General features: G+C 42.8%; 1 protein-coding gene across 3 annotated transcripts; it reads right to left on the reverse strand.

Moving 5' to 3' along the window:
• Positions 1 to 332: 332 nt before the first annotated feature.
• Positions 333 to 26,866, reverse strand: mideasb (mitotic deacetylase associated SANT domain protein b). Of its 3 annotated transcripts, none has more exons than XM_053336138.1 (13): positions 26,475 to 26,865; positions 18,073 to 19,964; positions 15,742 to 16,014; positions 14,793 to 15,138; positions 14,483 to 14,549; positions 12,181 to 12,323; positions 11,419 to 11,522; positions 8,812 to 8,887; positions 7,973 to 8,061; positions 6,923 to 7,063; positions 6,155 to 6,274; positions 3,796 to 3,995; positions 333 to 2,008 (listed from the first exon to the last, which is right to left on the reverse strand). In XM_053336138.1, exons 2-13 carry the CDS (start codon positions 19,669 to 19,671, stop codon positions 1,771 to 1,773), a joined length of 3,396 nt encoding a protein of 1,131 aa, XP_053192113.1. In that variant the 5' UTR covers positions 19,672 to 19,964; positions 26,475 to 26,865; the 3' UTR covers positions 333 to 1,770. The 3 variants fall into 3 exon arrangements, with proteins under 3 accessions (XP_053192113.1, XP_053192114.1, XP_053192115.1); XM_053336139.1 differs by lacking the exon at positions 26,475 to 26,865 and adding an exon at positions 22,502 to 22,660; XM_053336140.1 differs by lacking the exon at positions 6,155 to 6,274 and having other exon boundaries at positions 26,475 to 26,866.
• Positions 26,867 to 27,045: the final 179 nt, after the last annotated feature.

Genomic DNA, 27,045 nt, shown 5'->3' on the forward strand with positions numbered 1-27,045 from the left:
TTAATATCTGTAAATTATTTACTGACAAAACATAAGCAATTATTAACAGTCTGTGTGAACTCGTCAGTATATATATATATTGAACATTTTCTAGATGTTAATGTCTGGTTCCAAAATTAAAAATAAATATGTGTTTATGAATTTGTTTGTGCTGTTTGTTGTCATTCCTGCTTCGTCATGTGTATCTATAGCAACCTGTGGTTTGAACAGTACGAGTCAGTACCTGCTATCAGTTACAGGGTTGACAGCGAGGCATCCAGAGCAGCCGGTCATGAGCGTGGCACAGAGAGGGGAGAAGGGGCAAAGGGGGGGAAAGAGAGGGGGGGGCAGGGCTCAGAAGCTCTGGTAACATGGGGGGGGGGGGGGGGGGGTCAACTTGTTCTATTGCACATACATTTCTGCCTTTTCTTCATTTCTGGCTTCCATAAAAATCTCACAGTTATAAACAGGCAGCAAGTAGCATTATTTTTGTTTTTTGTTTAAATAAAATTAAAAAAAAAAAAAAAAAGAAACATAACAAAACAGCTAAAGACAAGTACGGAAAAAAGCGCTCAATTAAATTGCAGCCAAAACTTGGATATAATAATAATAATATTAATAATAATAATAATAATATTAATAATAATAATCATCAACAAGAATATTCACAAAAACAACAATAACCATATAGAGCTACACAGGCAGAAAGAGTAACGTTTACCTGTATATATATATATATTTATATATTTATAAAAAACAAAAAACAACACCAACAGTGTAAAATTGATTGTCATTTCAAGATAAAAAGCATCAAAACATCCAAGGCATCAACAGTGAAGAACAAACTGGGAACTATAAAAAGTGACGAGGGCTGAAGGAGGAAGGTTTGGGGGGGGGTTGAGGGGGCAGAGAGGGGGGGGATTCACAGAACTAAAGCCCGTATGAACAATGCTCACGGAAAGAGAGAGAGAGAGAGAGGGAGGGTGGGAACCCATTTTTCGGTGCACATCATGCGTCTGAGAAAGCTTTTCGGGGCAGCCTCGGGTGCAGAAGAGCGGCTAAATGAGAGGCAACAGTTTTGTCATCCAGAGCAGAGAGACTTAACGGCACGACCCCCTCGGTTTTTTGTTCGCCTTGCCTCGCCGCACCTCTCCCCGGCTTTCAGATCTGACATTACAGTGTTCATGTCGCCCCGAAAACGTTGGCCTGGGATGCAGCTTTAAGCGAGGAGGCAAGCTGTGGCTCATCGAGATAGATAGAGAGAGAGAGAGAGAGAGAGAGAAAAGGGGTCCAAAAAATTTAAAAAAATTAAAAGTTCCACACCTGTCGAACGAAGCAGGGCGTGACTCAGAAAGTGCTGAGGAAGGCCGTGGCCTGGCATGGAGAGCGGGGACAGCGCCACCCAAAGAGAGGCGCCATGGCTTTGATTTGACCGAGCCCTGTGACCAAGAGAGGTAACTCTTGAAAAGCTTTTTAAGCAGAGTAAAGGGGTGTTTTGGAAAGCACGCACGCACGCACAAACGCACGCCCCCCTCCCCAAACACACACACACACACACACACACACACTCAGCCAGTCCACACACTCACACTCAAAAACACATACACCAGTAAACCTGTCCCTGAATGTGCCAAGCGAGGGAAGTCTTCTTGTTCCACAAAATATACAGAAAAGTTCACAGGAAGGTTTTTCTTCTTCTTCTTCTTCTTCTTCTTTTTTTAAAAACGTTCCTCATTCCGCTGTACGGAAAAGTAGAAAAAAAAGCCGCTGCTATGGGCTGCGTAGGCGCGGTTACTGCCAGTCCTCGTCGTCGTCGTCCTCTCCACCTGACGAGTCGTCGTTGGTGCTGTCCCCGCCCACCTGCCGCGTCCCGTTATGCTGCCGCGCTGCCAGGGCGGCGGCGGCTTCGGCTGCTGCTTCCGCCGCCGCCCGCTCCTCGGCCTCCTTCTGGCGCAGAGCTGCAGCCTTCTTCTCCTGCTCGGCGTGGCTCTTCATGTGGGCGCTGCGGCTCTTCACTTTGTAGAAAATCCTGCGTGGTAGAGAGAGAGACGAGGTCAGAGATCAATAATCGTTGTTACTGGAACTGCTGTTAGAGGTTTCTGGTACACGAATGTTTTAAAAGTGTCGAGTCATTTATGGAAAGAACCAACGATGCTCCCATGCTTGGTGTTTAAGATTTGCTGCTTGTCTCAAATCAGTGTCATTCAATCATTAATTAGGTTGAACATTTCTACTTCCTGTTTTATAATTTCCCAAAAGCTCACAAGTGTATAACAATAAGACATTAACTTCAGACTCTTGTTTGCTCGCATGCTGTACATGAATCATTTGGCTGGATATCCATCTAAAATTAAAAATCTAACAAGGAAGACTGCAGATCTGATTATTACTGTGTTTTTTGTTTGACCTCTTTTACACTGAAATGGAAAAAACCTAAAAAAAATTTCACTGACTGAACAACTTTCCGAATTTTCATCTTTGTACAAAGCAGATGATTAGTGAGGGATCATTTTATTACAAGGAGGAACAAGATGTGCCATTTAATGTTTTTAGGCGTATTTAACTTTGTGCTGCTGTGACCTTTACGTTAACCTGACAACACTCATTTCAGACACAAGTTCAAAGTGTTACAGAAAAGTCGTCTGTCTTTTATACAGGCCTTATTAAAACATCAGATGTATGTAATGAGGTGGATGTATGAGAGGGAAAATAGAAAAAAAAAAGAATAGGCAATGGGGGCAAAACCTGAGCAGAGGTCCAATCTCCCTGATTAAACCTTGTTTACAGGTTGATAAAGACGGATAGAAAGCATCACAGTAAGAGGCTAAATATGCACGCAGTCTTATTCCATGTTTCTAAAGTCTGTCCTGTAATAACAGTTATTATCCTCTTAATCGCTCCTTTATGAAGATTGAGTTCAAAATGTAGCATGATGCCTGGAAATAGTGGCTGGTAATGACGGGTCACATCACTGTTTGACATTATTCACAACAATGAGCGTCACAGCATGAGAAACACACACACACACACACATACACACAACAGGGAGTCTGTAATAGATGCACTTTCCAGCTGTTTTTTTTTTACCCGTACATATTGTTCAGTCTAATTTGATCCAAGAAAAGACACCTTAAAAACTTTTCTTTTAGGCCAGAAATTTGATTATACAAAAAATATAAAATGTGTTTGCCTCATGTTGATTCAAAAAATTAAAAAAATACTACTTATTCACATTTGAATGTAACGTTGGACTGATAAATAGTATGTATGTAAGGATTAAGCACTGTTTACGTCTGATAAGCCTGGATGGATTTCCCTATAATATATATTCTATCAGGCTGTGTAGTGGTGAATAATCTATAAAGGAGGGGAGCACACTTTGGCCAGGTGAAGTATTTGAAGGGGTGAGAGTATTGTAGTTATTAAGTTGCTGGGTAGGGTTGCATTGACAGGAGGTGGCAGTACGCTGCATCTAACTCTCCGTGTGTGTGTGTGTTTCAGTTGCTATGGACACAGTTGGCAATAACAGACCCGGTGTTGCCAGAGGACAGGCTGTTATTTAATCAAAGCATGACAGGACGGTTTGATTCTTTCAAACACTGTCAGACACTTGCCTCTATTTACTGATACATAATCCAAGTGGGCAATCGCTACAGCAACATTTCCTGTAGAAGATGTGTGTTTTTATATCTGACTAGTTTGGACTAGGGGGTCACTTTGTGTAACTCGAGCCGCTTAGCCTCTGTCAGCTTTGCATAAGTAAACAACGTCTCCAACACAACAGCGGTGACATTTTTTTTTTTACCAACCACTGACCTGCCACATTTCTTGCAGGGGAACTCTCCCTCCTGGGCAGCTGTGACTTTGTTGCCTGTCGAAGGGCTGGTCCGGCGTGTGTTGCCATCGTAGTGTGGTTTGGAGGTGGGAGGGGGTGGATGAGGCGGGTGGATGACCCGGGACAGAGGCTGGTCCCTCCCGACGTCCTCCTGGCCTTTAATGATCAGGACGGACGCAGGCTGCAAGGAGCAATAAAAGTGAGAGCTGCAGTTAACATGAAGTCTCAAAAAAAAAGGGTTACATTTAACACAGTTGCTGAGAGCAATTAAGAAAATAATGAGGCTGAAGCTGCTTTATGAGCTCCTTTTATGTAGCACAACAGCATGCCAGTATATATATATATCATTTTTTTTTTTTAAGAAAACTGTCAACATCTTATTACGTGTGCTAAACGGTTAAATGTGACATAGATAACAAGGATAAAGCTTTCTTGCTGAGTCATTGTTTTCTGACAGACATAATGGGGTTACACAATCACAGAGAGGTGGACATCAGCCAAGTTATCTCTCTCTCTCGCTCTCTCTCTAAAAGTCCAGCAGGGGGCAGCAAAACCAACGCCTCCAAAAAAGGAAGAATCGAGCAGAGTTCAGAAGGATAAACATGAGAAGTCTTGTCGAGGCCAACTGAGGTTTCTGACCAGGGCTGGCTTGTGCTGTAGTAGCTATAATGTTGCTAAGCTGGCACGTTTTTTTGTTGAGTGCATTTAAAGTGAGCCTCTGAGAGATAGTCAGTCAGACCTTGAAGAGTTAAAGAAGCCTGGTTAAAGCGATGGGAGTTTCAGTCAGCTGGTGTGTTGTATTTATAAAAGGAAACAGGTGCACTTCTACTCCTAAAATTCAGCTGTGTCATTGATTGTTAAAAAAACAGCAAAAAAGAGGTCATTCTCGTGTGTGTGTGTGTGTGTGTGTGTGTGCCACCCTTTTCCTGACTTTGTTCTGCAGAATATTGGCTTGTTTAATGTCTTTTGCTGCAGCTGAGCAAATAAATTCTTGATCATTAAAAAAAAAAAGGCGTTTCCCCGACTGCAGAAATAGAACGGAGATGTGAATAATCTTCCGAGACGCCAAAGAATTACCAGTGTCAAAAAATGTCACGACGAGCAGTTCAAAAGATAGACAATAACAAAGTCTGACAAATTCATTCCTATCAGCTCCGTCAGCCTGACGGGAGAGCGTGCGACTACGTGACTCCTAAAAGATGAAGCATTAACTACACCTGAAAACACAGTCAGCCGGACAAGCTACACAGATGAGGTATTAGGGAGGGGATTTCGTTATGTTTAATGGAAGCATTTAATGTTTCACTTTTTTTATGATAGAAAGGACTGTTAAGGGTGAGGACCATCTTGAACTAATAGCATCTAGGGGAAAACTTTCCCAGCAAGGCTCAAGTATGAAAGCATTTTGTATCTTTAAAAAGACCGAAAACATGTGTTGAGAAAGTTATGGGGGATGGGGGAGGGGGGAGGGGGGATGGTGGGTGGGGGGTAATCTCATATTCAGACCAAAACAGTAACCCAGTAAACATGCAACATGCCAAATATATTTAATTGCAGATATTGTCGCTATGCAAAATACAAGAGTCATATCAGGGTTTCTGCAGGTTTCAAGTTAAATTTAAAACTTTTTAAGACTATTATGAATTCAATTTAAGCCCTACTTGAAGTACGAAAAAGCAAGGAAAATCACAGTAGCAGAATTACTTTGAAAGTAACTACATTTATTTCCACTCACAGAGCAACTCATGAAAAATCAAGAACAAATCTAGTATATGAAAGGAGCGAGGGTGTGAGCACATCTGCATATCTAAGCTCTTCTCCTTTGGCTGCAGTCTCCTCCTCTATGATCTTAAGTTCTGTCAGTTTCTCTTTGCAAGTCCTCCTTAGAGCTCCTCATGTCTCAGCTGTAGTTTTAATTCAATGTACTAATACCTGGATCCTTCCTACACTTAACTAAATGTATTTTAAGACCTAGTATGCATGCAAGCGACATGGGGACAGATTTAAGACTTTTTAAAGCCTAAAATTAAGATGATTAAATTTCAGACTTTTTAAGACCCCACAGAAACTCTATAAACTAATTTAAAAAAGTCCTTAGCTGTAAATAATTGATGACAGAAACACACATCCTAAGCTCAAAAACGTTACTCCAAAAATAAAATTCTCCCATGCTGGATGTTTGCCAATGTTGAAACATACAAAACAATGATGACATTGTTTTTCTTCTCGTCTGTGAGGACAGAAAACCATTCTGCCATCTGTTATCTACTGGTTTTACGTCTTCATTTGGTCTTGGGGGTCATGTCCTATGACGAGCCGATAATCAATTTTCACACTCACGTTCTCAGAGGACTGCAGTGTGTGTGTCACTCTGTTGGAGCAGACATCCTGTTTCCTGTCAGCTGACCCTTCCCACTTCCTGCTGTCCTCCTCCCTCTGTGGCTCCAGTCTGTGAGAGCCCTGCAGAGCCAAACAAGCAGACTTTAGAAGGAGCAATCCTCTAGAGGAATATACACTAAAAACACTCACAAGAGGAAAGACAGCCACTTATTATTAATCTATATATCCTTGTAGCGTTGCACAGTTACCATAACAACCACCAAAAACTGTACCAGCTACGTTTCTCATATTAAATCAACATGTGTAACGCACACATGAGTGGATTCTAGCTGCAGTCGCTCGTACGGTTCATCTGAACACTCGACTGGTCAATGAAGATATTCTGATCGCAAATACTTCTGAACTGACACACTGCAGTTTCACATCTAAATAAAGCACTGCTGTGTCATGTCTAATCATATCACCCAGCGGTTAAACATCGCGTTCATTCTGTTGATTCCTGATCAGATTAGCTTGTGACACCCGCTTCTTTACTCTCTGTGTACTTCAGACTGTGCCCCTGCTCCATTTCATTTTTTTTTGCAGAAGCTTGGGGAAGTGGCTAAAGCTTTCATACTTGAACAGGCATGTCTGTAATAGCTTTAATCTGCTTCATGTCAGGATCTTGATTCTTCCTGTGGGGGTTCAATTTGTTTTAATGTCTAACACAGCAGCAACAAACTCCATCTTTATCTGAAGTATGGATATTAAATATAACACTTCACTAACCTTATGGTCCGTCTCCTCTTCAGTCTTGCTGTCGAGAGGCTCGGCCGTGCCGTAGATCAGCGTCCCGTTGCGGCCGATCTTGACATGTTTCTTGTACGTGTAGTAAAACTCCACACACTGTGCCACGGTCTTAGTGGTGACCTGTGAACCCCCGGAAACAGCCCCCCCGTTAACTTGAGTTTAGAATCATCTTTTTTTTTTATGCCATTTAATGTGTTAATGAGCACATGTGGTCATTTTTCAGGGCATTTTGGAAGCACAACCACAGCTACCACAGACCTGAAAGAGCAACCTCAGATAAAGTGTGACCTTTGGCAGCAAATGAATGCACTGTTGTGTTTAGGCATGGGATGATAACTGTGTTCAAGGTATACAGCGATTTGAAAAAGCCACGATAACCGAAACCACCAAATTTTCTGTCATACCGTTCCTAAGGTATGAGCTGTTTTTTGTCTGGTCAAAGACAGAAAGTGGAGGTCAGAAATCCCTCAGGTGGTGCAGCTGCGGCGTAGAGTATCACGACCCCTCACACTGTCATTACAGTGTATATTCAGGTTAAATTAACACGTCCATTTCCAAGTTGACTTGTTTTGTTGCAGCTATTTGGTACAACAAACGCCTGAAGCACATTCATCAATCGAATTTAAAAAGGCCTTCATCTGGTGGTTTGGCCGAATAAGCACAGTAAAAACTATAAAACTGATAGAATTTGGCCACTCGATAAGTGACGTGGCACAGATGGGAAAATTAAATAGTTTTACACTCTTGAGCAGATGCAATAATTGACTATGACACTGCAAATAATGGTTAAGGGTTAGGGTTACATTGCTGGAGGAAGGAAACATTGTTCCAGAGTGACTGTATTTCCCTTTACCCACAGTAAGGCAATATATCATCATGTGCAGACTGGGATGTTTTTTTTTTGGGAAGTGACCAACTTTTGGTAGAGAGGATCATATGTTGCAGCTACTAGGTGGCCTTCTCTAACCAAGATGTTTTTTTTTATTTTATTTCCTTTTTTTTTCTTTGAGTTTGAAACCACAAACATACCTGTTTCTGCACCATGAAGAAGTCTTTCTTGTATGTGGAGATGCCTTTGTTGAATTGGCGTCGCTCAGCTGCTGTCCAGCTGTCTGATCCTGAGTGAGGGAGGCAGAGAGAAGGAGAGCGAGGGGAAAGAGAGATAGAGAGAGAGAGGGGGAAAGAGAAAAAGAGGGAGATTTAAGAACAGAAAGAGACGCAGCGTGTTAGTGGTCAGTTTAAAAACACTCTAGTATCTGTACCAATATATCTAGAGACCCTGGCAAGTCCGACCCTATCCCCCCATCCCTTAAAGCACACACACATACACACACTCAAATCACTTGATAAACAATGGCTCTCCTGTCTTCTGCTTGGGGATTAACCACATGCTGTAAACCCCCTCCCTATTCCCCTCCTTCCCTCATCACATTGACCCTGACAATCCTCCCCAGTCACCCACTAACTCCACCACCCCCACTACCACCACTACCACCACCCCCAATACCAGCACCACACTCTCGCTAGTGCAGCTGCCGATGCTTAAATGCAAGGCAGGAGGTTTTTACAGAGTCCGTCACTATCAGATGGTAATGAGACAGAAACGTGGCATGAAAATGATTAACTCAAATGAAAAGTTGACAGATGTGAGCACAAACATCCACACATGCAAGCTGTATTCTTCTAAATTGAAATCAGGAAGTTCAGAAAGTTATGACAATCACAGGGAAGTATTTAAAGTATCCATGTAAGTATTTACTCTGTGTGACTGATAACTCACTTGTCATGGTCAGTGAATCATGCAGTAAAAAAAAAAAAACCCCATCTAAATCTATTAAAACATATTCAGTGTGTTTTAAATGACCAACCTGAGTAGTGGTAGTTCAACAGATAATGAGACTTGGGGAAAATTGGATTCCTCAGCATCAGGAGAGACAGAGCGGCCTGAAAAACAAAAGAACACGTGACTTAAAAACTGAACAAACATGTCACATTAGCTGCACAACATTGATTGTTATGAGCTTTTTATATACAGGAAGTCACTCCGCTGCTGAGCAATACGACTCTTGGTCTATTAGGCGCTCCGATTGTTCTTTATAACCCTGTAGAAAACACACCGAGCCAAACAATGACTGTGTTGCTTACAGGTAACCAGAGAGTGAGATAACCAGTGGTCTCATTTTTCCTGCATGCATCAAGTTACTGAGTATATTATATCATAATTATACTCTCTGGGCCATTGTCAAAATAACAATTAACTTTGTGCTCTTTGAGAAGCAACTGTGTATGAACGCTGAAAAGACAGCCCGTTTGAGCCTGACCGCTGCTAGAGAGTGGGCGCTCTGACAGCTCCCCCTCCTCCCCACACCCCCTCGTAGTTTCCTTGACAACGTTGGACCAGTGCTGGTCGCTAGGGGCTCGAAATCTCCACCAGTACTACCACAAAGCACTCCGACAGCTCTGCATCAGGCTGCGAGTCTGCTCTGGCTCGTTCATCTTCAATAAAAGGAAGTATTGATTTAAAGATCATTGGTAAAGTCGTTGTAATGTAAAGAACCGTGTAAAGATCTGCTTCCTTGATCGGCGTGAATTACTCCATCAGTAATATAACGTTGTAAAACTGCTATTCTTCACAAGAGACTGAAATAATCTCAGTTAAAAAAAAAAAAGTGATTCGGTACTCTAATCAACTCCCATAACACGTGCGGCGAGGCTATTCTGAGAGGCCGAGCCTTTTGGGTTTTTTTTCCCAGCATCCATCTGTTGCCATTGTTCCAACCATCCCACTACTGATTTCTGTTTAATTCTTTTAAATAATTACACATCTGACTCTCACTCTATCCTCCACTGCTGGTATTTCGATGAGGGAGGGAGGGAGGGAGGGGAGGGGGGTGGGGGGGCGTGACCATCAGCAAAGAGCCACTCGAGATGCTGCCTCATAACGTGAACCACTATTTGACCTCATTACCGCAATGAGTGCAGAGCATATTGTTCCCCTTTTTTTTTTTTTCTTCTTCTTAGTTAGATTTAATCAGTAGTGGTGAGCTTCATTATAATACGGGTGATTTATTTGACTTTAGCTAAATGTTTTTTATAGCTGTTTTCAACAGATGAGTTCCAGCTGTTCTTGCTTGGCAGGATTATGTCCTTCATCATATCTGCAAATTTAAGCTGCACTGGTCCTGATGATGAGGTTACTGGTGTGGCTTTGATGAGATATGTATAAAACATTACTGCAGTCAATTGTAATATAGGTGGACCAATCTTAACTAACCATAACATTTATAATTTCTCCATCTTTTCATTGGTGAGTTGCTCTCAAGTAAAAGAGAAATAAAAACTATAAATATGATCAGTGCATATGCATGAAAATCTAACACAAAGATAGTTATTAAGCTCAATGCTCCAGCTGGCATCCTTAAGGTGGAAATCTTCCCCAGCACTCTATTGACCCTTTTAAAATATCACAAAAAGGTGGAATATGGGTACAACACTACAATCACTCGACAATGTGCAACACACCTCTGTGAAAGTGCAATGTTAGCTCTTCATCCTCTAACACAGCAGCATCAGTCTGCCTCTGGCTCAATAACCAAACGGTTTTACTATCTCAGTCATCTCACTCCACCACAGAGTTTCAGTGCAAAGCATACTGAAATGCTACAGATCAGTCACATCCGTTCAGTAATCATTCAGAGCTCAGGGGAAAGCATTCAATCACTACATTTACATGCACACCAGAAAGCAGGTTATTGAGAGATATCAGGTTAAGACAGGAAATCCGAGAGCACATGTACTTGCACTGCAATAACCCGATTACCTTAAATCTCATATCTACATGCAGCTGGTCAGTAATCACATTTCTCCTTTCATCTCTATTATACTTTTGAACTATGGCTGCTGGCATGTTTTCAGTGTATTATTGATACAGAAAGCTGCAGTTTGACATGTTTTACGTCCTGGTTGGACAATAGTAAGAAATCAGTTGAATCTGCTTCTATCAACTAAGAAAAACTAGTAATAAATTCTGTTAATTCCTCCATGGAAGTAATGAATGTCACCAAATTCGAGGCCTTAAATTCTGTTCAACCTCATGAATTAATGATGAACAACTTTGGAAAAAGAAAAAAAAACGTTACAGTCTAAAAACTACTATAATCTGTTGAAATGTTGTTCCACCAGTCACTCTGTACAAGTTGGAAGTCATTTTTACAGCTGGTGTATATCTAAAATCTCTTAAAATATTCTGTCACAGTCGATATTTGAACACAGATTTCACCATTTCTCTGAGTCAAGACAATCTTTAAGAGGAAAAGAGGTCAATAGGTCGGTGTACGTGTGTGTGTGGGTTTAGAGGAAAACCTAAAAACCAAAGTCTCTATAGAGAGGAACACAAATCTCAGTCTTTTTTTCCTTCTATTATTCATGGAAGTTCCTGCACAGCTAGTCAATATGGATTGTTCTGTTGCGCTCACCATTATGTCCCCTTTGCACTCGTACAGACAATGGTGGGCTAACTCCTGGTTGGTGCCGCCTCCACACAAAACGCTGGAGCAGGCCAGGTGCATGAGGTCTTCCACTGAAAGAGACAGAGACACACAAAACTATTTCTTTTGCTTTGATTTTTGAATATAGTGATGCCAGATAAGTTATTAAAATGATAAACAGTACTGTGATCATTTTGAAAGTGTTATTATGGTGGATCAGCAGCAATTTTCCCAACATCGAGAACTAAGTACTGCATATTTTACAATGACTTCCTGTATATACTAGGAATATGTACATATCTCAATGTAAAATAGAGAATAACTTACACTCTCGATAGTGATACACAACAAAAATGGGACTTCTGTATTTCATAAAAAAGGAAATGACAGGCTTCAAAGTTTCGAAGGGGACATATGTTGCTTTTTGTGGTTTTCTGTCATTTATATGCTGTTATGACTTTGAATATTTTATGTTAAACATAGTAGAAGTTCTGAAACTTGACAAGAACTTAGGGCTGAACTGAGGCTGAACTGAGGGGCTGCATAAAGAGCCAGTATCAGATAAATGAAGAGTTTTTTGAAAGATATTTAAATGGAACCCCAGATATATAATATTTATAATCCTCATCATAATGTGCCACTACCTTAATTTCAAGTCAACAAATCCTGCTTCTGCCCCAGTATCCTGTCTGGTAAAAACCTATGCTTTCAATTTCACAATTGTGCAACGCTGTTAGGTACTTTCCATACCTTTTTTGTGGAAGTCGGGTTTTTCCTCCATTTCGTTCAGTGGAGCCCAGACCAGATCCGCTCGATGCTGATCCAGCTCAACAGCCGACCGCTGCCTCAGCTCTGGCACCTCCGCCTGGTACCGTGACCCGATATTTATCCGTCTGGGAACAGGACATCAGTGTGAGTGATGCGGCTGGAGCCACGTTCAATTTAAATTAGATCTATTTTAAATTCACCTCAACAGTAAAGAAGCATTTATGTGCTCTTGAATATTTCAGTGAGGAGGAGAGCATACATAAAGTTTCTTTTAAAAGAGTAAAGCTTGTTTTATTTCTGAGATCATATTGTCAGTTTCTAGCTTCTTTTTTTTTCCTTTCATGATCTTTAAATAGTCGGAAGAAGATCGTTGAGGCACTCAGACTGAACACCGCAATTGTTGACCTGGTCTGAATTGAAACTCTCAGCATAATGAGTAAATGCAAATGCACCTCTTTGACTGGCTGAACTGAAAGTGAATGGATCCTCATACTGCTGTAGGACGAAGGTCACGGTCAAGTGGGAACAAAAACTAGTAAATCAACATTACAGGAGGTTTCTCAAAAGGCTTACACGTCAATTGAAAGCAGGTATTTTAGTGCTGAAGCTGTGAAAATTATCTACATTGACAGACAATCTCGTTCAAGGATGTCCCGTCCTCCCCTGCATGGACTGGCCTGGACTATTTCCAGCTGAGTGTACGTGTGTGTGTGTGTGTGTGTGTTGTCTGGCAGCCTCCCCCAGGGTAGGTGGGCTCCTAAGAGTTGAACCGCGATGGCTCTTGTGTGTTTGGGAGTACACCAGACCCAGTTGAAAGCATGATTTATGGGAAGCCTCGTTGTCTCGGCACTGACTAACTGTCGAGCAGACGGCACCAGTCAGGGAACAGCTTGCACAATGCACCCCCTCAAAAAAACACAGCACCTCACTGTTGATGCAGCTACAACAAATAAACCCTACAAAAAAAGAATCCTTGAGTTATGGTTCATTTGCCAAATTCTCTCTGTCCTTGAATCCCCCCCGTCCTTCTCTCTCTATGTCTGTGCTGGTCTAATTTTCATAAACATTCAAGCAATCATCGGCTGTGTTTACATTTATGGGGTAACCTGGCTGTTGGCCATGTTCTACTGAAGGTCTTATTTGGTTTAAGCTGTTTACATGCACCATTGGTACACTGCATTCGAGAATACCTGAGAATAAGTTTAATATCAACAAAACAGGCCTGCAAACTGAAGAGGAATGAAAAAGATGACAGTTATATAGCAAATATTTGTGCTTTTCTTCGTATTATGATATGAAAAGATTTGGGGTTTTAGACTGAAGTCCTGTTAAATAATTACCGGTAATAAAAATTAAGATAGCTGGAGCTCTAATTATGTCTTTTGGCCTGTTCACACATTTTAAGTTCTTGTTGCTGCCGCTGCTTAGCCATGTGACTCTCTCCCCACTTTATATTCTTCAACCACTCTCTACTACATTTGACAATGGCTGCAGTGAGACTCGGCGGACTGCATCAGATAGTGTTATGTGGTTTAGTGATGTCCCTAGCACATATCGGACGATCTGTAAACACAGAAGCGGTAGTCTGCTTACGGTATCCGCCCTGATCCTGGGAGCCAATGTGACTAAAACTGGTGCGTGGTTCATGTGCGTCAAAGATACTACCTGAGCTAATATTGCAAAAGCCAAATGAGATGCTGTAAATCACTGGGATCTGCACCGACTGTAATCTAATTCCAGCCATGTTATAAAGTCCAATAAAATTTGCATATTAAAACTGAAACCAGTTTATCTGAATAACCAAATCATTCTCTGTGCGAGTGGGTTTAAAAAAAGACACAGGCACAGGTCCCGGATGCATTTACTGCCATTAGTTTTCTAAACAGATTCAAGGCTTTCATTTGGAAGGTTAAAATGGACTTGTTATGACAGGATGCACATCTATTGCAGGAGACATTAGACTGTATAGTTATACCAGAAGGAGAAAGCTGGCACTGATGCAAGCTGCGGATGACGGGGCAAAAGATTCCAGTGGTAACAGTGGCAAGAGGGGAGGGCCGCTTTAAAGGATGGGTTTAGTATTTCAAGAAATCTGTGCTCTCTCTCTCTCTCTCTCTCAGCCCACTGTTATGGTTTGAATAATTGATTGCAGAACTACTACTCCGGCTATGATAATGCATGCTTTTGAGGAGGACTTGTAATTTCTCTGAAATGACACACCAACCCCAAACCCACCCTTTCCATGGAAGACAATTTTGGGAGATGAGGAGTGGGAAATACTCACGGCTCGATGCTGACCGGAGTGGCCTCGCTCATAGCAGAGAGGACCGGTGGTGTTATGTCGCAGCTATCTGAAGGAGCAGCAAGAAAAACAGCAACTCAGTAACATTATCAAAAAGGTTTTCTTTCTAATAATAATAATAATAATAATAATAATAATAATAATAATAATAGGTATATTGTAATATGAGTATATAAGTGCCGGGAAAACAGTATTTCCCTTTTCATGTGTTCAGTTTGGACTGAATGAAATGCTAATGCTTTTAATTTTGTTCAGAAGCCCTGGAGATGTTTCACTTGATATTTCGACTTACTTGAGCGCAACAGGCTGCGTGTGGCTGATTTGGGCGTTGCAGGAGGCGGCAGACCCTGACCGCTGGCTGCAGCAGCTGCAGAAGAGAGGAACGTGGAGAAGTAGAGGCCCGAGCCTTCACGAACGGGGCTGAGGATCGGTGGGGGCGTGTAGGGTGGCATGGAGAGGGGGTTGTCGGCGAGGCGAACAGGGGAGCGTAGGTGGCTCTGGTAGGGCGTGATGCTGGAGTAGACTGGAGGGGCGATGAATAAGCCCGGTTTAGGCGGCGGGATGAAGAGAGGCTCGGGCCTGGGACGCCGTTTGGACTTTTTGCCGTCGTCATCTTTTTCCCCCTCTGTGCCGCCATTCTGGTGAGGAAAAGATCATTTTTTAAAAAAGGGAATTGTATCACATGTGTTTGTCACATTGTCACATTGTGTCACTTCTGGATTTCTGACAGAAAACACACACAAACAAATCAACATGCATGCTCACACATTTGGCCGTCTGTGTTTATCCTGCAAGATACTTTAGAGAGAGAGAGCAAGGCACTCAAAACCATCAACAGTATGGTACATAATGTACAGCACGGCAAGGCAATACAGTAATACAGCTAAACCCTGATAATCTGCCTGATCTGGGACAGGGCAACCAGTTTACTAAATCCCCCCCCGAAATGAAAGCAGGAAAGGGGGGAAAAGTGTGGAGGGCTGAAATAGGGCCAGAGGAGACACGGAGTATGGTGGGGGGAAGGGAGAGTGTGGCGAGGGGGAGACGTAGCATCAATGCAAGGATTTAGTAGCTAGACAGAGTGAGGACGGCAGTGGAACACCAGCCTGTTAACCCCCACTCTCTGTTCATTTGGTAAATAATGACTTTGAATGCATTCAAATTAAAGAAAGACACCAAACTCTGCTATTAGTTCAGAACATGTTCACAAAACGCAGCAAGGGTATAGAAGAGTTACCCACCTGCTCCGAGCTTTCGGTCAAGGAGTTCCTGAGAGAGCGACGCCGGGTGACGATGACTGAGGGCTTGTGGTCTGCACGGCCGAGGTCCTGGGGGTTTGAAGGCCTAGGGGGCCAGTTGGAAGCAAGGGCTGCTTCATCCCTGTCAGGAGAGGAGGGCTCCTGCCTCCGCACTGGAACAGACACGGGGATGACGAGGGGAAGGAGGCTGTCGTCTCGAGGCCGCTTGGCGTTCAGACCCTCTGATTCAGTGGGACTCCACGGCCTGTGGGGCTCCTGATGAAGATGAAAGTATGGGGTGTTAAAACTGCTGCTAATTTTTCTCCTCATAGCAAAATATCAAGACGCAAACGCAACTGTACACATTACACTTGTGTTATTACTTTCATGAGAAGATAAAAGAAGTGACTCCTCAAATGAAGAAACTATGATACAGTTGAAACAGAAATCAAAGAGTTTCCTTCTATTGTTGCTTACTGTAGAGGCCTCAATGCAACACTTGAAAGTGCAGTTCACAAGTTCATCAACTTTCAGATGACACATTTTAAAATGTATGAACCAGAAAAATCAATTTGCATAGCTCAAACTTCGCACTACGCTACAGGTGTGAAGAATTACACTCAGTTGCAACTTTTACTTTTTATGTGTAGCTTAGCTTTTTAGCTTTTGCACACCACAGCACAAAACTAAAATTTACTCAGGTGGCTGCTACTTCAACCAAGGAAAGCTGCCAGATTTTAATCAATACAGTAAATGGGAACCTTGTAGCTTAACTCAGACACACACAAAAAACCCAATACGCAACAAAAATAAAGTCAATACTCAACTAGGGTGATGAAAAATAGGTCAATACAACATTAAACAAGACTGAGATGTATTCCTCAGTGACAGAATCCTTACATGGATAATTAATAATGTGAAAACAAACTTGAGGATTGAATTCAAAATATGATCATGCCTCAAGTGTTTTACTTAGTATCATTTTGTACTTCCACACCTTGCTGCTGTACGGTAGGGTGTACCGATCAAGTGACACACCTTACATGCATGTCAAAGGAACTGTCCCCAACAGGATGCTTGACATTTTTACTTTGAGTAAAACAATAACGAGTGGGCACGAGCGAGCAACCTGTGTGCTTTTAGAGCAACGATCAACTCCGGAGCAGCTTCAAAGCCATTTCTGAACCACCACATCAGAGCCACTCAAATGAAGACAAGACAGATGCATGCTGTCACTGCACGCTGCTTCTTCATGGCCAGAGAGGCATGCAGCAGTGTGCCTACACTGAATCTGTGCTCATTATTGCTGGTGGAAAACTCCAGCCCTTACACCAGGGCTGTAGAGAGCATATTCTGCTGAGCACTGCAGGCAGGGCAACCCTGCACCCCTCCCAGTATAGAGGGAGAGGGGGGGTGGGGAGGGCAAGCGAGGCCAGGCTGGAATTTCTCTCCTTTGATGGGATGGGGGAGGTGTGCAGGCATGTAACCAAACACACTGTCTGTATGATCGGCTACCCAGGAGGCAAATCCAGGGCACAGCCATACTGAACTACAGACATACTGACTCAGTAATGTTTGGCAACGGAACTTGTTGCACAATCAGGAGATTTAGCAGTTCAACATAGATAAGTGTGTGACTTCACGCTCTACAGTCAGGGTTATTTATCAAGCTTGTTCATAAGGAAACATCTTGTGAGCAGCATATGAAGGTGTTTTTTTAAAGTCTGTGTTTACCCTCTGAGAAAATTCACAATGTAAAAAGTCTTCAGATTGTTCTCACAAGGCTGAGCTGAGCAGTTTAGTTCTGTCGTGTACACTTTTTGTTGGGTGTTGATTACATTCAGCGTCACTTCCAGCAACGCGTTAATCACAAACAACACAAGTTTTGGCACAATTTATCCTGGCAGTTGCTTTAGGGCCGTTTGTTCCAGTTCCCGCTCTTGTTCGGGGAGCTGAAGTCCCACTGCAATTATACCCTGGGATAACACTAGAAAAATAGATTTTCAGCTCTCACAAAAAAGATATTCTCAATTATGGCTTCCAGCTTGAAGCGATAAGTTTAGATATAAACTGCCATCATCGAGATTCAGAACACTCAGTCCTTTTTCTGTTCATGTTTCTTTTCTTTTTTTTTTCCTCCTGTGGTTCTTTTGCTTGAGAGGAAACAGCTGAGAAACAGATGAGTGAGCAAATAAACAAGGGAAACAGAAAAGGAAGGAAACGGAAAAGTAAAAAAAATTACACAAAGCTTGAGGAAAGGGAATGATGAAACATTTTGAAAAAAAAAGGTTTAAATCTGAACTGAAAGCAAAACACATACAGTAGACAACTTACCTTTACAACATGTGATGGTAAAGACTCCATTTCTGAGGCCTTCTGAGCAAGGGTCTCCAGGTTGACCTCCTGGGAGACCCTGCGTTTCCTGCGCGTGCTCTGGATGACGCCCGTCGGTGCTGCCTGGATGTCCCGGGCCCCGTTCTGGGAGCTCTGCAGTGCCGGGGCGGGTTGATCCGAAGAGGCAAGGAAAGGGTTGTCAGACGGCGCACCGCCTTCCTTGGAGAGCCGCCGCGATCGGCGAAGCTGCTGCTGAGATTGGAGCTGCGTCGTCTGGGGCTGCGACTGAGACAAGGGCTCAGACTGGAGAGGGGGCTGCAGCGGATCCGAAGGCTGCTGGGGTTCTGGGGTGATGTCCTGGATGATTGGTTCCTGGATCTTTGGGGGAGCTGGAGTGGAGGACTCCTGGGAGTGTACCACTACAGGTTGTGGATGAGGGTGAGGGTGTGCATTTTGTGCAGCGGGGTAATAGTCAAGCACATGAGGGTTTTTTTGTTGCAACTGCTGATGTTGCATTTGCTGCTGAATTTGGAGCTGCTGTTGCTGCTGCTGCTGCTGCTGTTGTATTTGCTGCTGCTGTTGTTGCTGTTGCTGTATCTTTTGTTGCTGCTGCTCGTGCTGTAGTTGCTGCTGCTGCTGCTGTTGTAGCTGCTTCTGTACATGTTGTTGACGCTGAATGAGTTGCTGTTGCTGTTGCTGCTGCATTTGATGATGCTGTTGTTGAATTTGTTGCTGAATTAGGTGATGTTGCTGCTGTTGCTGGCGCTGTATTTGCTCCTGCTTCTGCAGCTGCTGTAACTGTTGTGGGGGTTTGGCCTGTGCTGAATAGTTAGGTGGGTTAGGCAGGGTTGTCCTGTTGCCGTGGAAGGTCTGATAGTAAGCTGGCAGGTGCTGCTTGGGCTGACCAAAAGCCAACTGAAAGGGCTGCAACACTGAGCTCCCTCCAGGGTGGGATGCGCTGTGCTGCTGGGTGTTCAGTGCTCCGGGTTTCAAGGTCTCTTGAAAAACCTGGGACTGCTGCTGCTGCTGCTGCTCCCAATCCAGGCCCCGAGCATCCCTGTAGGCTTCCACTGTTGGGTTGGGCCCCAGTGGCTGCTTGTCTGCAGCTCTGTTAGGGGGCTGTTGATGTGGCTGTAAGCCAGATGTGTCGTGCATCGATTTCACAAATGCAGTCTGGGTCCTTGAGTCCGTTACATTAACTCCAATGTAATTAGCAAAGTTCTGTCCCCAATTCGACATTGTGGTCCATGAGGCAGCTCTCTGCTGCTGGGACAGTGATGGCTGCTGCTGACTGGGCTCTTGATGGCTCCACTTCATAGGCACTGTCTGCTGATAATGACCTCTGTTCTGGTCACCCTTATCAGGACTGAAGATGACAGAGTTGAGGTACATGTGAGGGCCCTCTGGATTAGAGGTCACAGTACTCGCAGCCTCGCTCTGTCCAGGGTCTGAAGCAGTACCACCTGGAACGTAATAGGATCCTTCAGGATGTTGAGAGGTCTCCTTCATTGCTACGCTTTGCTCGTTGAAAAACGTGATGCGTTTGCCTGTTCTTTTAGTGCTGGGTTTCTGCTGGGCAGGTACACTCATGACGGGCATGAATAAGCCGAGCTAGAAGATTATCTCCGATCAAACCAGCTATTGATTCTCCACTGGAGTCACTTGAATATGTCAGTCAAAAAAAATATGAGTAAGTATACCCTTTTATCAGGTAGCCACGGTAATATCAATCAGCTAAACTACATTGACATCAAAGTGAGGAGTACCCAGTTCAACCAAAAAAGAAAAATCTTCTCTCTTCCTCTGCAGTTCTTGGTGACCCACTCAGAGGTCGCTGGCCTGGGGTTAGATCTGAAGAAGTCTGCCTGGTTTTGTCATTCATGGGCAATACCCTGTAAAGAGAAAATGAGAGAGAGGTCAAGCATTGAGCCATCAGGCTAAAAGGGTCCCCATAGGGGGGGGGTCTCATTATCATCCTTGCCTCAGCCATGTAAAAACCTGCTGTTTGCTTTTTCAACAATAGACCTCCACTGAAAAGGTATCTGGTGTGAGAATAGAGGAGGGGAGGGGTGGGTCTAAACTGTGTCATTATGCACTAAGCTCACATGACACAGGGATATGGTCCTGCATGCAGGGGGACACGTATACTATCGGACCTGCCTGAAGGTAGTTAATAGAAACAGCTTAATCAATAGTTCCTGGAAATGTCTCGACAGGATATTAGTGCAACTGATTCAATGATGAGCAATGAGATAAGCAGTAAAGCCATGCACTGAAAATCATCAGGGGGGGGCTTGATTACCTTTTATCAACCCCCTCCCCTCAAACCTCAACTGACTGGTAAGAGAAAAGCAGCTCTTTTTCCCGCCAAACCACCAGAACGTGACAGAAACCTCTCTCTTTTTACAACTGAGCGTGAGTCATGAGGGGTGAAAAAAAAAAAAAAAAGGGAAACCGTGCCCTTTGAACTGAGGCTGCAGACTCTAAAAAGGAAGGGCAACTGAAAGTGAGCAAGCATGAGTCATGATGAAACGATCTCGGCGAGGGAAAAAAAAAAAAAAAAAGGGGCAGATTGAGAGAGCAGGAGAAAAAAGTTAAAACGGCCTCAGAGGCTATGAAAGCTTACAGGGAGTAGGGGTGGGTGGGGGGTCTTGACTATTGCTATGGTAACCCATTACGATTAACAAAAAAAAAAATTATATTATATGACGGCCAGGTTTCAGAGCAGATTTTGACACAATGCAAGTCTGCCAAATTTCAAGATGCACACAGATCCCGACTGTTTCTGTTAAAATCGGAATCCTTGCTCCATCTGTACAGAATAACAAATCTTCTGTCAGTCTTTCTGCAGCAGTCAACAACCCCCGAACACTAAACCATTAAGACTTTTCCACTGCTGCAAAAAGCAAAAAAAAAAAATCACCACGATCAAAGCAATTGCTGCATGTCAAATTTTTTTTTATCACGATGGATTACATAAATGCTCGAATCTCTACAACATAAGACTTGGCAGCAAAAAGGCTATCTCTGGCAACCTAGGAAGTGACTGACTGACAATTGTCACCTTTTACTCTGTGGCCTAGTAAAAACACACATGCTTCTTAAAATAGACAAGCTGCAGCTGTTCAGATCCTGCACTGGCTCAGGGGGCACCCACAGGCTGAAACCTCAATGACCATGCTTTTTTTTTTTTTGCTAACAAACACACTGTATAACTGCATTGGTAATTTGGCACTGCCACGTGATTGCTCAAATCCTAAAGAAACATCATCTATGAAGAAGAAAAAGGTGCATCATGGTTTCCTTTTCTGTGCAGAATATAACCCTGCTAGCCTTGGAGCAACAACACTGCACTGACTGCTGATTTACCGTGCCACCATGCTGTGTGAGGGAGTCTGTGTGCATTAAAGCAGGCGTACACTCAAATCTGAGGTGAAGGAGGAGGAGGAGGAGGAGGAGGAAGAGGAGGAAGGGGGGGGGGGGGGAATCATCGTGACGCATCACAAGTGCAACCTTACACAAGCTCTGGGGTTTAGCCCAATAAACAAAGTAACACGTTAAATTGGCTTAAAATAAATGTCAAGCACTATTAGCCTCCCTAATCCATCGCTGCTTCCTAATTTAAATCAGCTAGTCTTGCACGGCTTGCGCACATACGCAGGGGCCTGCAACCGTGCAAGACCAGACAAATAAATATTTTTTTTTAAAAAGGAGGAAAAACATGCCGAGTCCTTCCAAGGCAGGACTCTTCCTGGACCCCCCCCCCCCCCTCCCTCTCTCTCTCTCCCTCTCCCTCCACATCACTCTCTCTCTCTCTCTCTCTTTCTGTCTATGGCCAGCCAGCTCAGCGCTATTTACTAGAAACCCTTTGTTGCAGAAAACGGATTATCCAGTCACTAATGCCATCATGTCCCGTTGCAACAAACCGAGCCAAAAATGCAAACCCCCGTATTGACCAAAAGTGGAGCTTGCTTGCTTGCATGTGATGCTTTGGTGGCTGACAAACAAAACAAAACAAACACAAAACGCAAGCCGTGGATCGACGATTCAATACAACTTGTCAACAACCTGTATATATACGTCACATGTGTCTTGTCAAGTGTAGTCAGGTCCCACATTGATTGGGAATAATCCAAAACGTACAGGCGTGGATGAGGTTACAGTGCAGTGTGGAGCTCCTATCTCAGCAGCCGTGCATGTGTGCCCCAAGTCCAGTCCAGTCTAGTCCAGCCTCAGCTTCAGCCTCAGCTTCAGCAGTGAGGTAAACAAAACTTTGTCACCAAGCTGTAGCTACAAAAAAACATGCAGCAGCAACAACAACAACAACACCACCACCGCAGCAGCAGTAGCAGTAGCAGCAGTCCCTGTCTTGTCTCCCCCCCCCCTCTCTTCCCCTCTCTCTCTCTTTCTCTCTCCTCCTGATACTTACTGTGTTTGTCATGAAAAAGCAGCAGCTCAGCCCCGCAGTATCGCACAAGCTCGGTGCGGCCAGTCGTAGCAGCAGGCCCCGCACAATACAGACCTGCGATGATGACTGCATACATCCCCAAGGTTGACTCATGCTATGCTTGCTGCTGACCTCACTCACTGCTACTTTTTTTTTTGTTGCCCCCCCCCCCCCCCCACGTCCCTCTCTCCCTCCCACCCACCCCTTTCCCCTCTCTTCTACCCCCTCCCCTTCCACTACTCCTGCTGCAAAGTCAAGAGGGAAAAAAAAAAGAAAAAAAGAAAAAAAAAAGGGGGTCGACGTCGGTGCGTAAACAGGATCGGAAACGGAGCGCTAATCTGCAAAAAGGCGTGAGCAATAGCCCGACTGTCTATTGCACATGATTGCACTAGGATTGCACCGGAATAGAAATAAAGAAAAAAAAAACATATACCCCTCTCTCACTGTCTATGCGGCCTTTTAGCTGTACACCGAGTCTCTCTGTGTGTGTCTGCTTGTCTTGTGATCCCCCCCCCTCCCTCCTCCACTCCTCCTCCTCCTCCTCCACTCCTCCTGCTGCTGCTCACCACCACCATCAGCTCCGCTTTTGGCCACACCTACTTCCCCATGCCCATAATAGGTCTTCCTCTGACATGGAGGCGCTTGTAATTTACGGAGCAAGATCCCCCTCTCAGTCCATGCGGGAAATTCCAACACACATGGGAGGACCTGCGGGGGATTTGAAGGAAAAGGGCGCACCCGGTTGCTCTCAATGATTTACATTCACTTTCCTTTCAAAATTCACACTAAAGTCGTCATGTGTCTTCCTGGAAAGCAGTGACTGAATATAGGAGGCTCAGTTGTTTATATTAAGTTTATTTTTAGGGGGTCTTATTAGAGAAGCTGGTTTTCATTTTTCCCTTTCAAATTAAAATGTGACACATTTTTACACTTGAGAAAACATACCTATACTTTTTTTTTTTTTTTTTTTTTACAAAAATTGTGCAATTGATACCCCTTTTTGCATATGCAAATGTACTATTTAAAAAAAAAAGACCATTCACACATGTTTGATTCTTCCTGTGTGGTGTTATATTATATTATATTTTTTGGTTTATGGTTTTTAGAAGCTGCTGATGCTTACTTTTATTTAACCCTAAAAATACTGCGCAGGGTAATTCATTGGAAATAGCTCTCATGTTTTATGCAACATTGGAGCATAATATTGCTTCATACTATTTAGGGTGAAATTTGACTCATTTTTACACTTGCGAAATGTCTTTTAGCTTAACCTTTCCTTATGCGACCCACAGTGTTTATTCTTTATATTCTTTCAATTCTATAATAACATAAAATAGTGCCCCCCCCCCCCCGTTACCAGTAGCCAAATGTAAAAATATCTCATTATTACCCTGAAAAAGCAGCCAGCACACCCAGAAAATATTAATTTATGCCGTGCATTTGTGAAGAGAAACACAGTTTGTTTACTTTTTGCTGAAATAAAAAAGTATATTAAGTCATTTTAAGTTGCTAAACTCCTAAAAGTTTGTACCAGAGGCTACCTTTTGGTTTATTTGACATTAATTGGAGTCATATATCATCTTGCAACATTTGGGCCTGGATCTACATGGCATTACTTAATCATGAAACTATAATACTGAGCAAACAATACTCATTTAATATTACATTATGTTGCACGCCTCGTCAACAAAGGCGAGTTAATAAACATATTTTCACCGCAGTCTATTATCACACAGTCTTTTATGATCATTACAATGACACAGTTGCAGCTTCCTGGAGCCACTGAGTGAATTAATATTAACTTCACCTGCTGCTTTTTCTGCTATAAAATCTGTGACCATGACCTAGATAACTGATATATATATGTTCATGTTAGTTAGCTCTGAAACAGGCAGGAGTGGAAAATGAGATGTTAATTATTCTTTTGATTTACTTTTACATTACTATTTATCTCATTTGTTTAAGAGTTCATTTGACCCACAAAACCTATATTAAATTTAAAGTCACTAGTAGATATGAGGCCTGGTTATATGAGGAGAAGATAGGGAGAAAAAGAAGACCCAATGTTTTAAATACTGTCAACAGTGAAGATTGAATACTGAGCCCTGATTAGATGATGTTAGCAGAGGTAACGTTGCGATATCATGTCACTGGACATGACCGAGCATGTGCCAGACAGACTGTACAGGGCCGTAGTCGTAGTCCCTCCCTCCCAGACTCTCCTTTTCTCTCCGGCCCTTAAAATAACGTGCAAAGCCCAAAAACGTTCACAGATGCAGTTGACAAGAAGCCGAGTCAGAGGCAGCCTCCGATGACACTGTCACTGTACTGGGAATTGTGCTGTGAGTGAGTGTTACGTGTGTGTGTACGTGTGTGTGTGTGTGTGTGTGTGTGTAAAACATCCATTCTCTTGGGCTGCAACAATATGGGATTTTTGAAGCTGTTACTACTATCGCTGACACGATGGTCAATAATTTGTTTAGTCATCGAGATAAAGATGAATCAGCATCTGATCTGATAATATGTCTCAGATTTTATGATTCCAGCTTCTCAAATGTGACCATTTTTTTTAAACTATTTGTTTTATTTTACATTTGAAGGAAATAAAACAAGTAATTTGAAGACAATATCTTGCAATCTGGGATAGACATGCAACAATTAGTCCATTTATCGATGGTTTTAGAACATTTTGAGTCATTTTTGAACAAAAAAGCAAATATATTCCGATTCATTTGGTCCTCTTTGATAGTTAACCGAATGTTTTGGGGTTGTGAATAACAAAATAAGATCATTTAGGTTGCATTTTTGGCTTGGCTTGAGATCTAATTGATTAATCAATAATGAAAATAATCATTAGTCGCTTCCCTAATGTCTTTCTTTTAAGGAATCGAATACCATCATGACCTCATGATTTACATTGAAATTATGTAGGATTGGTGAGTGGTGGAGATTTTTTTTAACCATTTTATATATAAACACCTAATCCATTAATCAGGAAAACAATTGACACATCAATCAATACATGAAAATGATATAGTTGCAGCCCTAATCTGTGAAAATGTGCATTTTGTGATCTTACTTTGCAGATCAATCAACAATAATAGAAAATAATAATTAGTAATCAGCTCTAATGCTTTCCAGACACTGAATATACCATCATGGCATCTGTATTAGCAGTGAAATAACACAAGACCAATACTAATACAGACTTTAAAGACCAATATAACCTGATTAAGGACTGTATATTCAGCTGATCATGTCACTATGACATCTTCTGTAAGGAGGTGAGATGTTAATTGCACAGAACAGGGTAGGGTTAGCTGGTATGAACTTCAGGTGACACTACTAATAAAGATTGTAAAGACTTGATATAACTACATTTAGGACTGTACATTCAGCTGATCATATCACTGATATGTCACATATCACACAGGATTTCATTGCACAGAAAAGAGCATGGTTAGCTACAGATAGGTGACTCTACTAACACAGACATTAAAGACTGACATAACCAGATTTAGGACTGTATATTGTGCTGATCGTGTCACTAAAACACTTTGTTAGGGGGATTTCATTGCACAGAAAAGAGCATGGTTAGCTACAGTTAGGTGACTCTACTAACACAGATTTTATAGACTTGATATAACCAGATTAAGGACTGTATATTGTGCTGATCATGTCACTATCACACAGGATTTCATTGCATATTAAAGAGCATGGTTAGCTGGTGTAAACTTCAGCTACAGTGAGGTGACACATGCCTCTCTGTGGGTGTCTGTCTGTCCTCTGAAAGGGTGTGGGGGGGTTAGGGGGGGATCAAATCAGGTGAAGCTAGCTGGACATAATTTTGTCTTATAAACAACGCACTTAAACTTAGAACCACGAAGCCAGCAAAAAAAACCATGAAACAAAATTCTAACTTTAAAGCAGGAGTTGTCAGGTAATGTTTACTTACATTAAAGTCGGTCCCTCCATGATGGCACATAGGCTTTCATTTCCCTGTGATGACGGTGCCCTTTTTTTTCTCTTCTGCAGCTAAAGTTGACGGTAAGCTAGTGTAACAAGCAAGCTACGGTACTGAAGAAGCCCCCCTCCTCCTTCAACTTTCTCTCTCTCTCTCTCTCTCTTTTTACAGATTCCTCCACAAGGCGTCACTTCTCAGCTCTCTTCTTCTTTGAAACACTTTCTAGCTAGCAACAGTGAGCGATGACTGTCTGCAGAAAAGTAACGGAGCAGTTTGCAGTGGCAGCATCGATCGTAAACGCTAAAAAAAAAAAAAAAAAAAAGTAGTTGATTTCACGGCATTATCTGTTCAATGACTGCAGTGTTGGTGAACATGAATAATAAAAGAGGCTGGTGAGGCCGCGTACCGTTTCTGATTTCGCTGTAGCCGCCTCAACGGCTAAACTGCACCTCGTTTTAAAGGCAAGATAGTTCAGGGTCGCTGCTGGAGTGCCTGGATCAGAACTCTCGCGAGATGTAGCCATAATCTCATTGAATATCTTGTCGTAACCTCGCGAGAGTTC

The sequence above is a fragment of the Scomber japonicus genome, chromosome 16 (genome assembly GCF_027409825.1).
Source record: "Scomber japonicus isolate fScoJap1 chromosome 16, fScoJap1.pri, whole genome shotgun sequence".
NCBI lineage: Eukaryota > Metazoa > Chordata > Actinopteri > Scombriformes > Scombridae > Scomber > Scomber japonicus.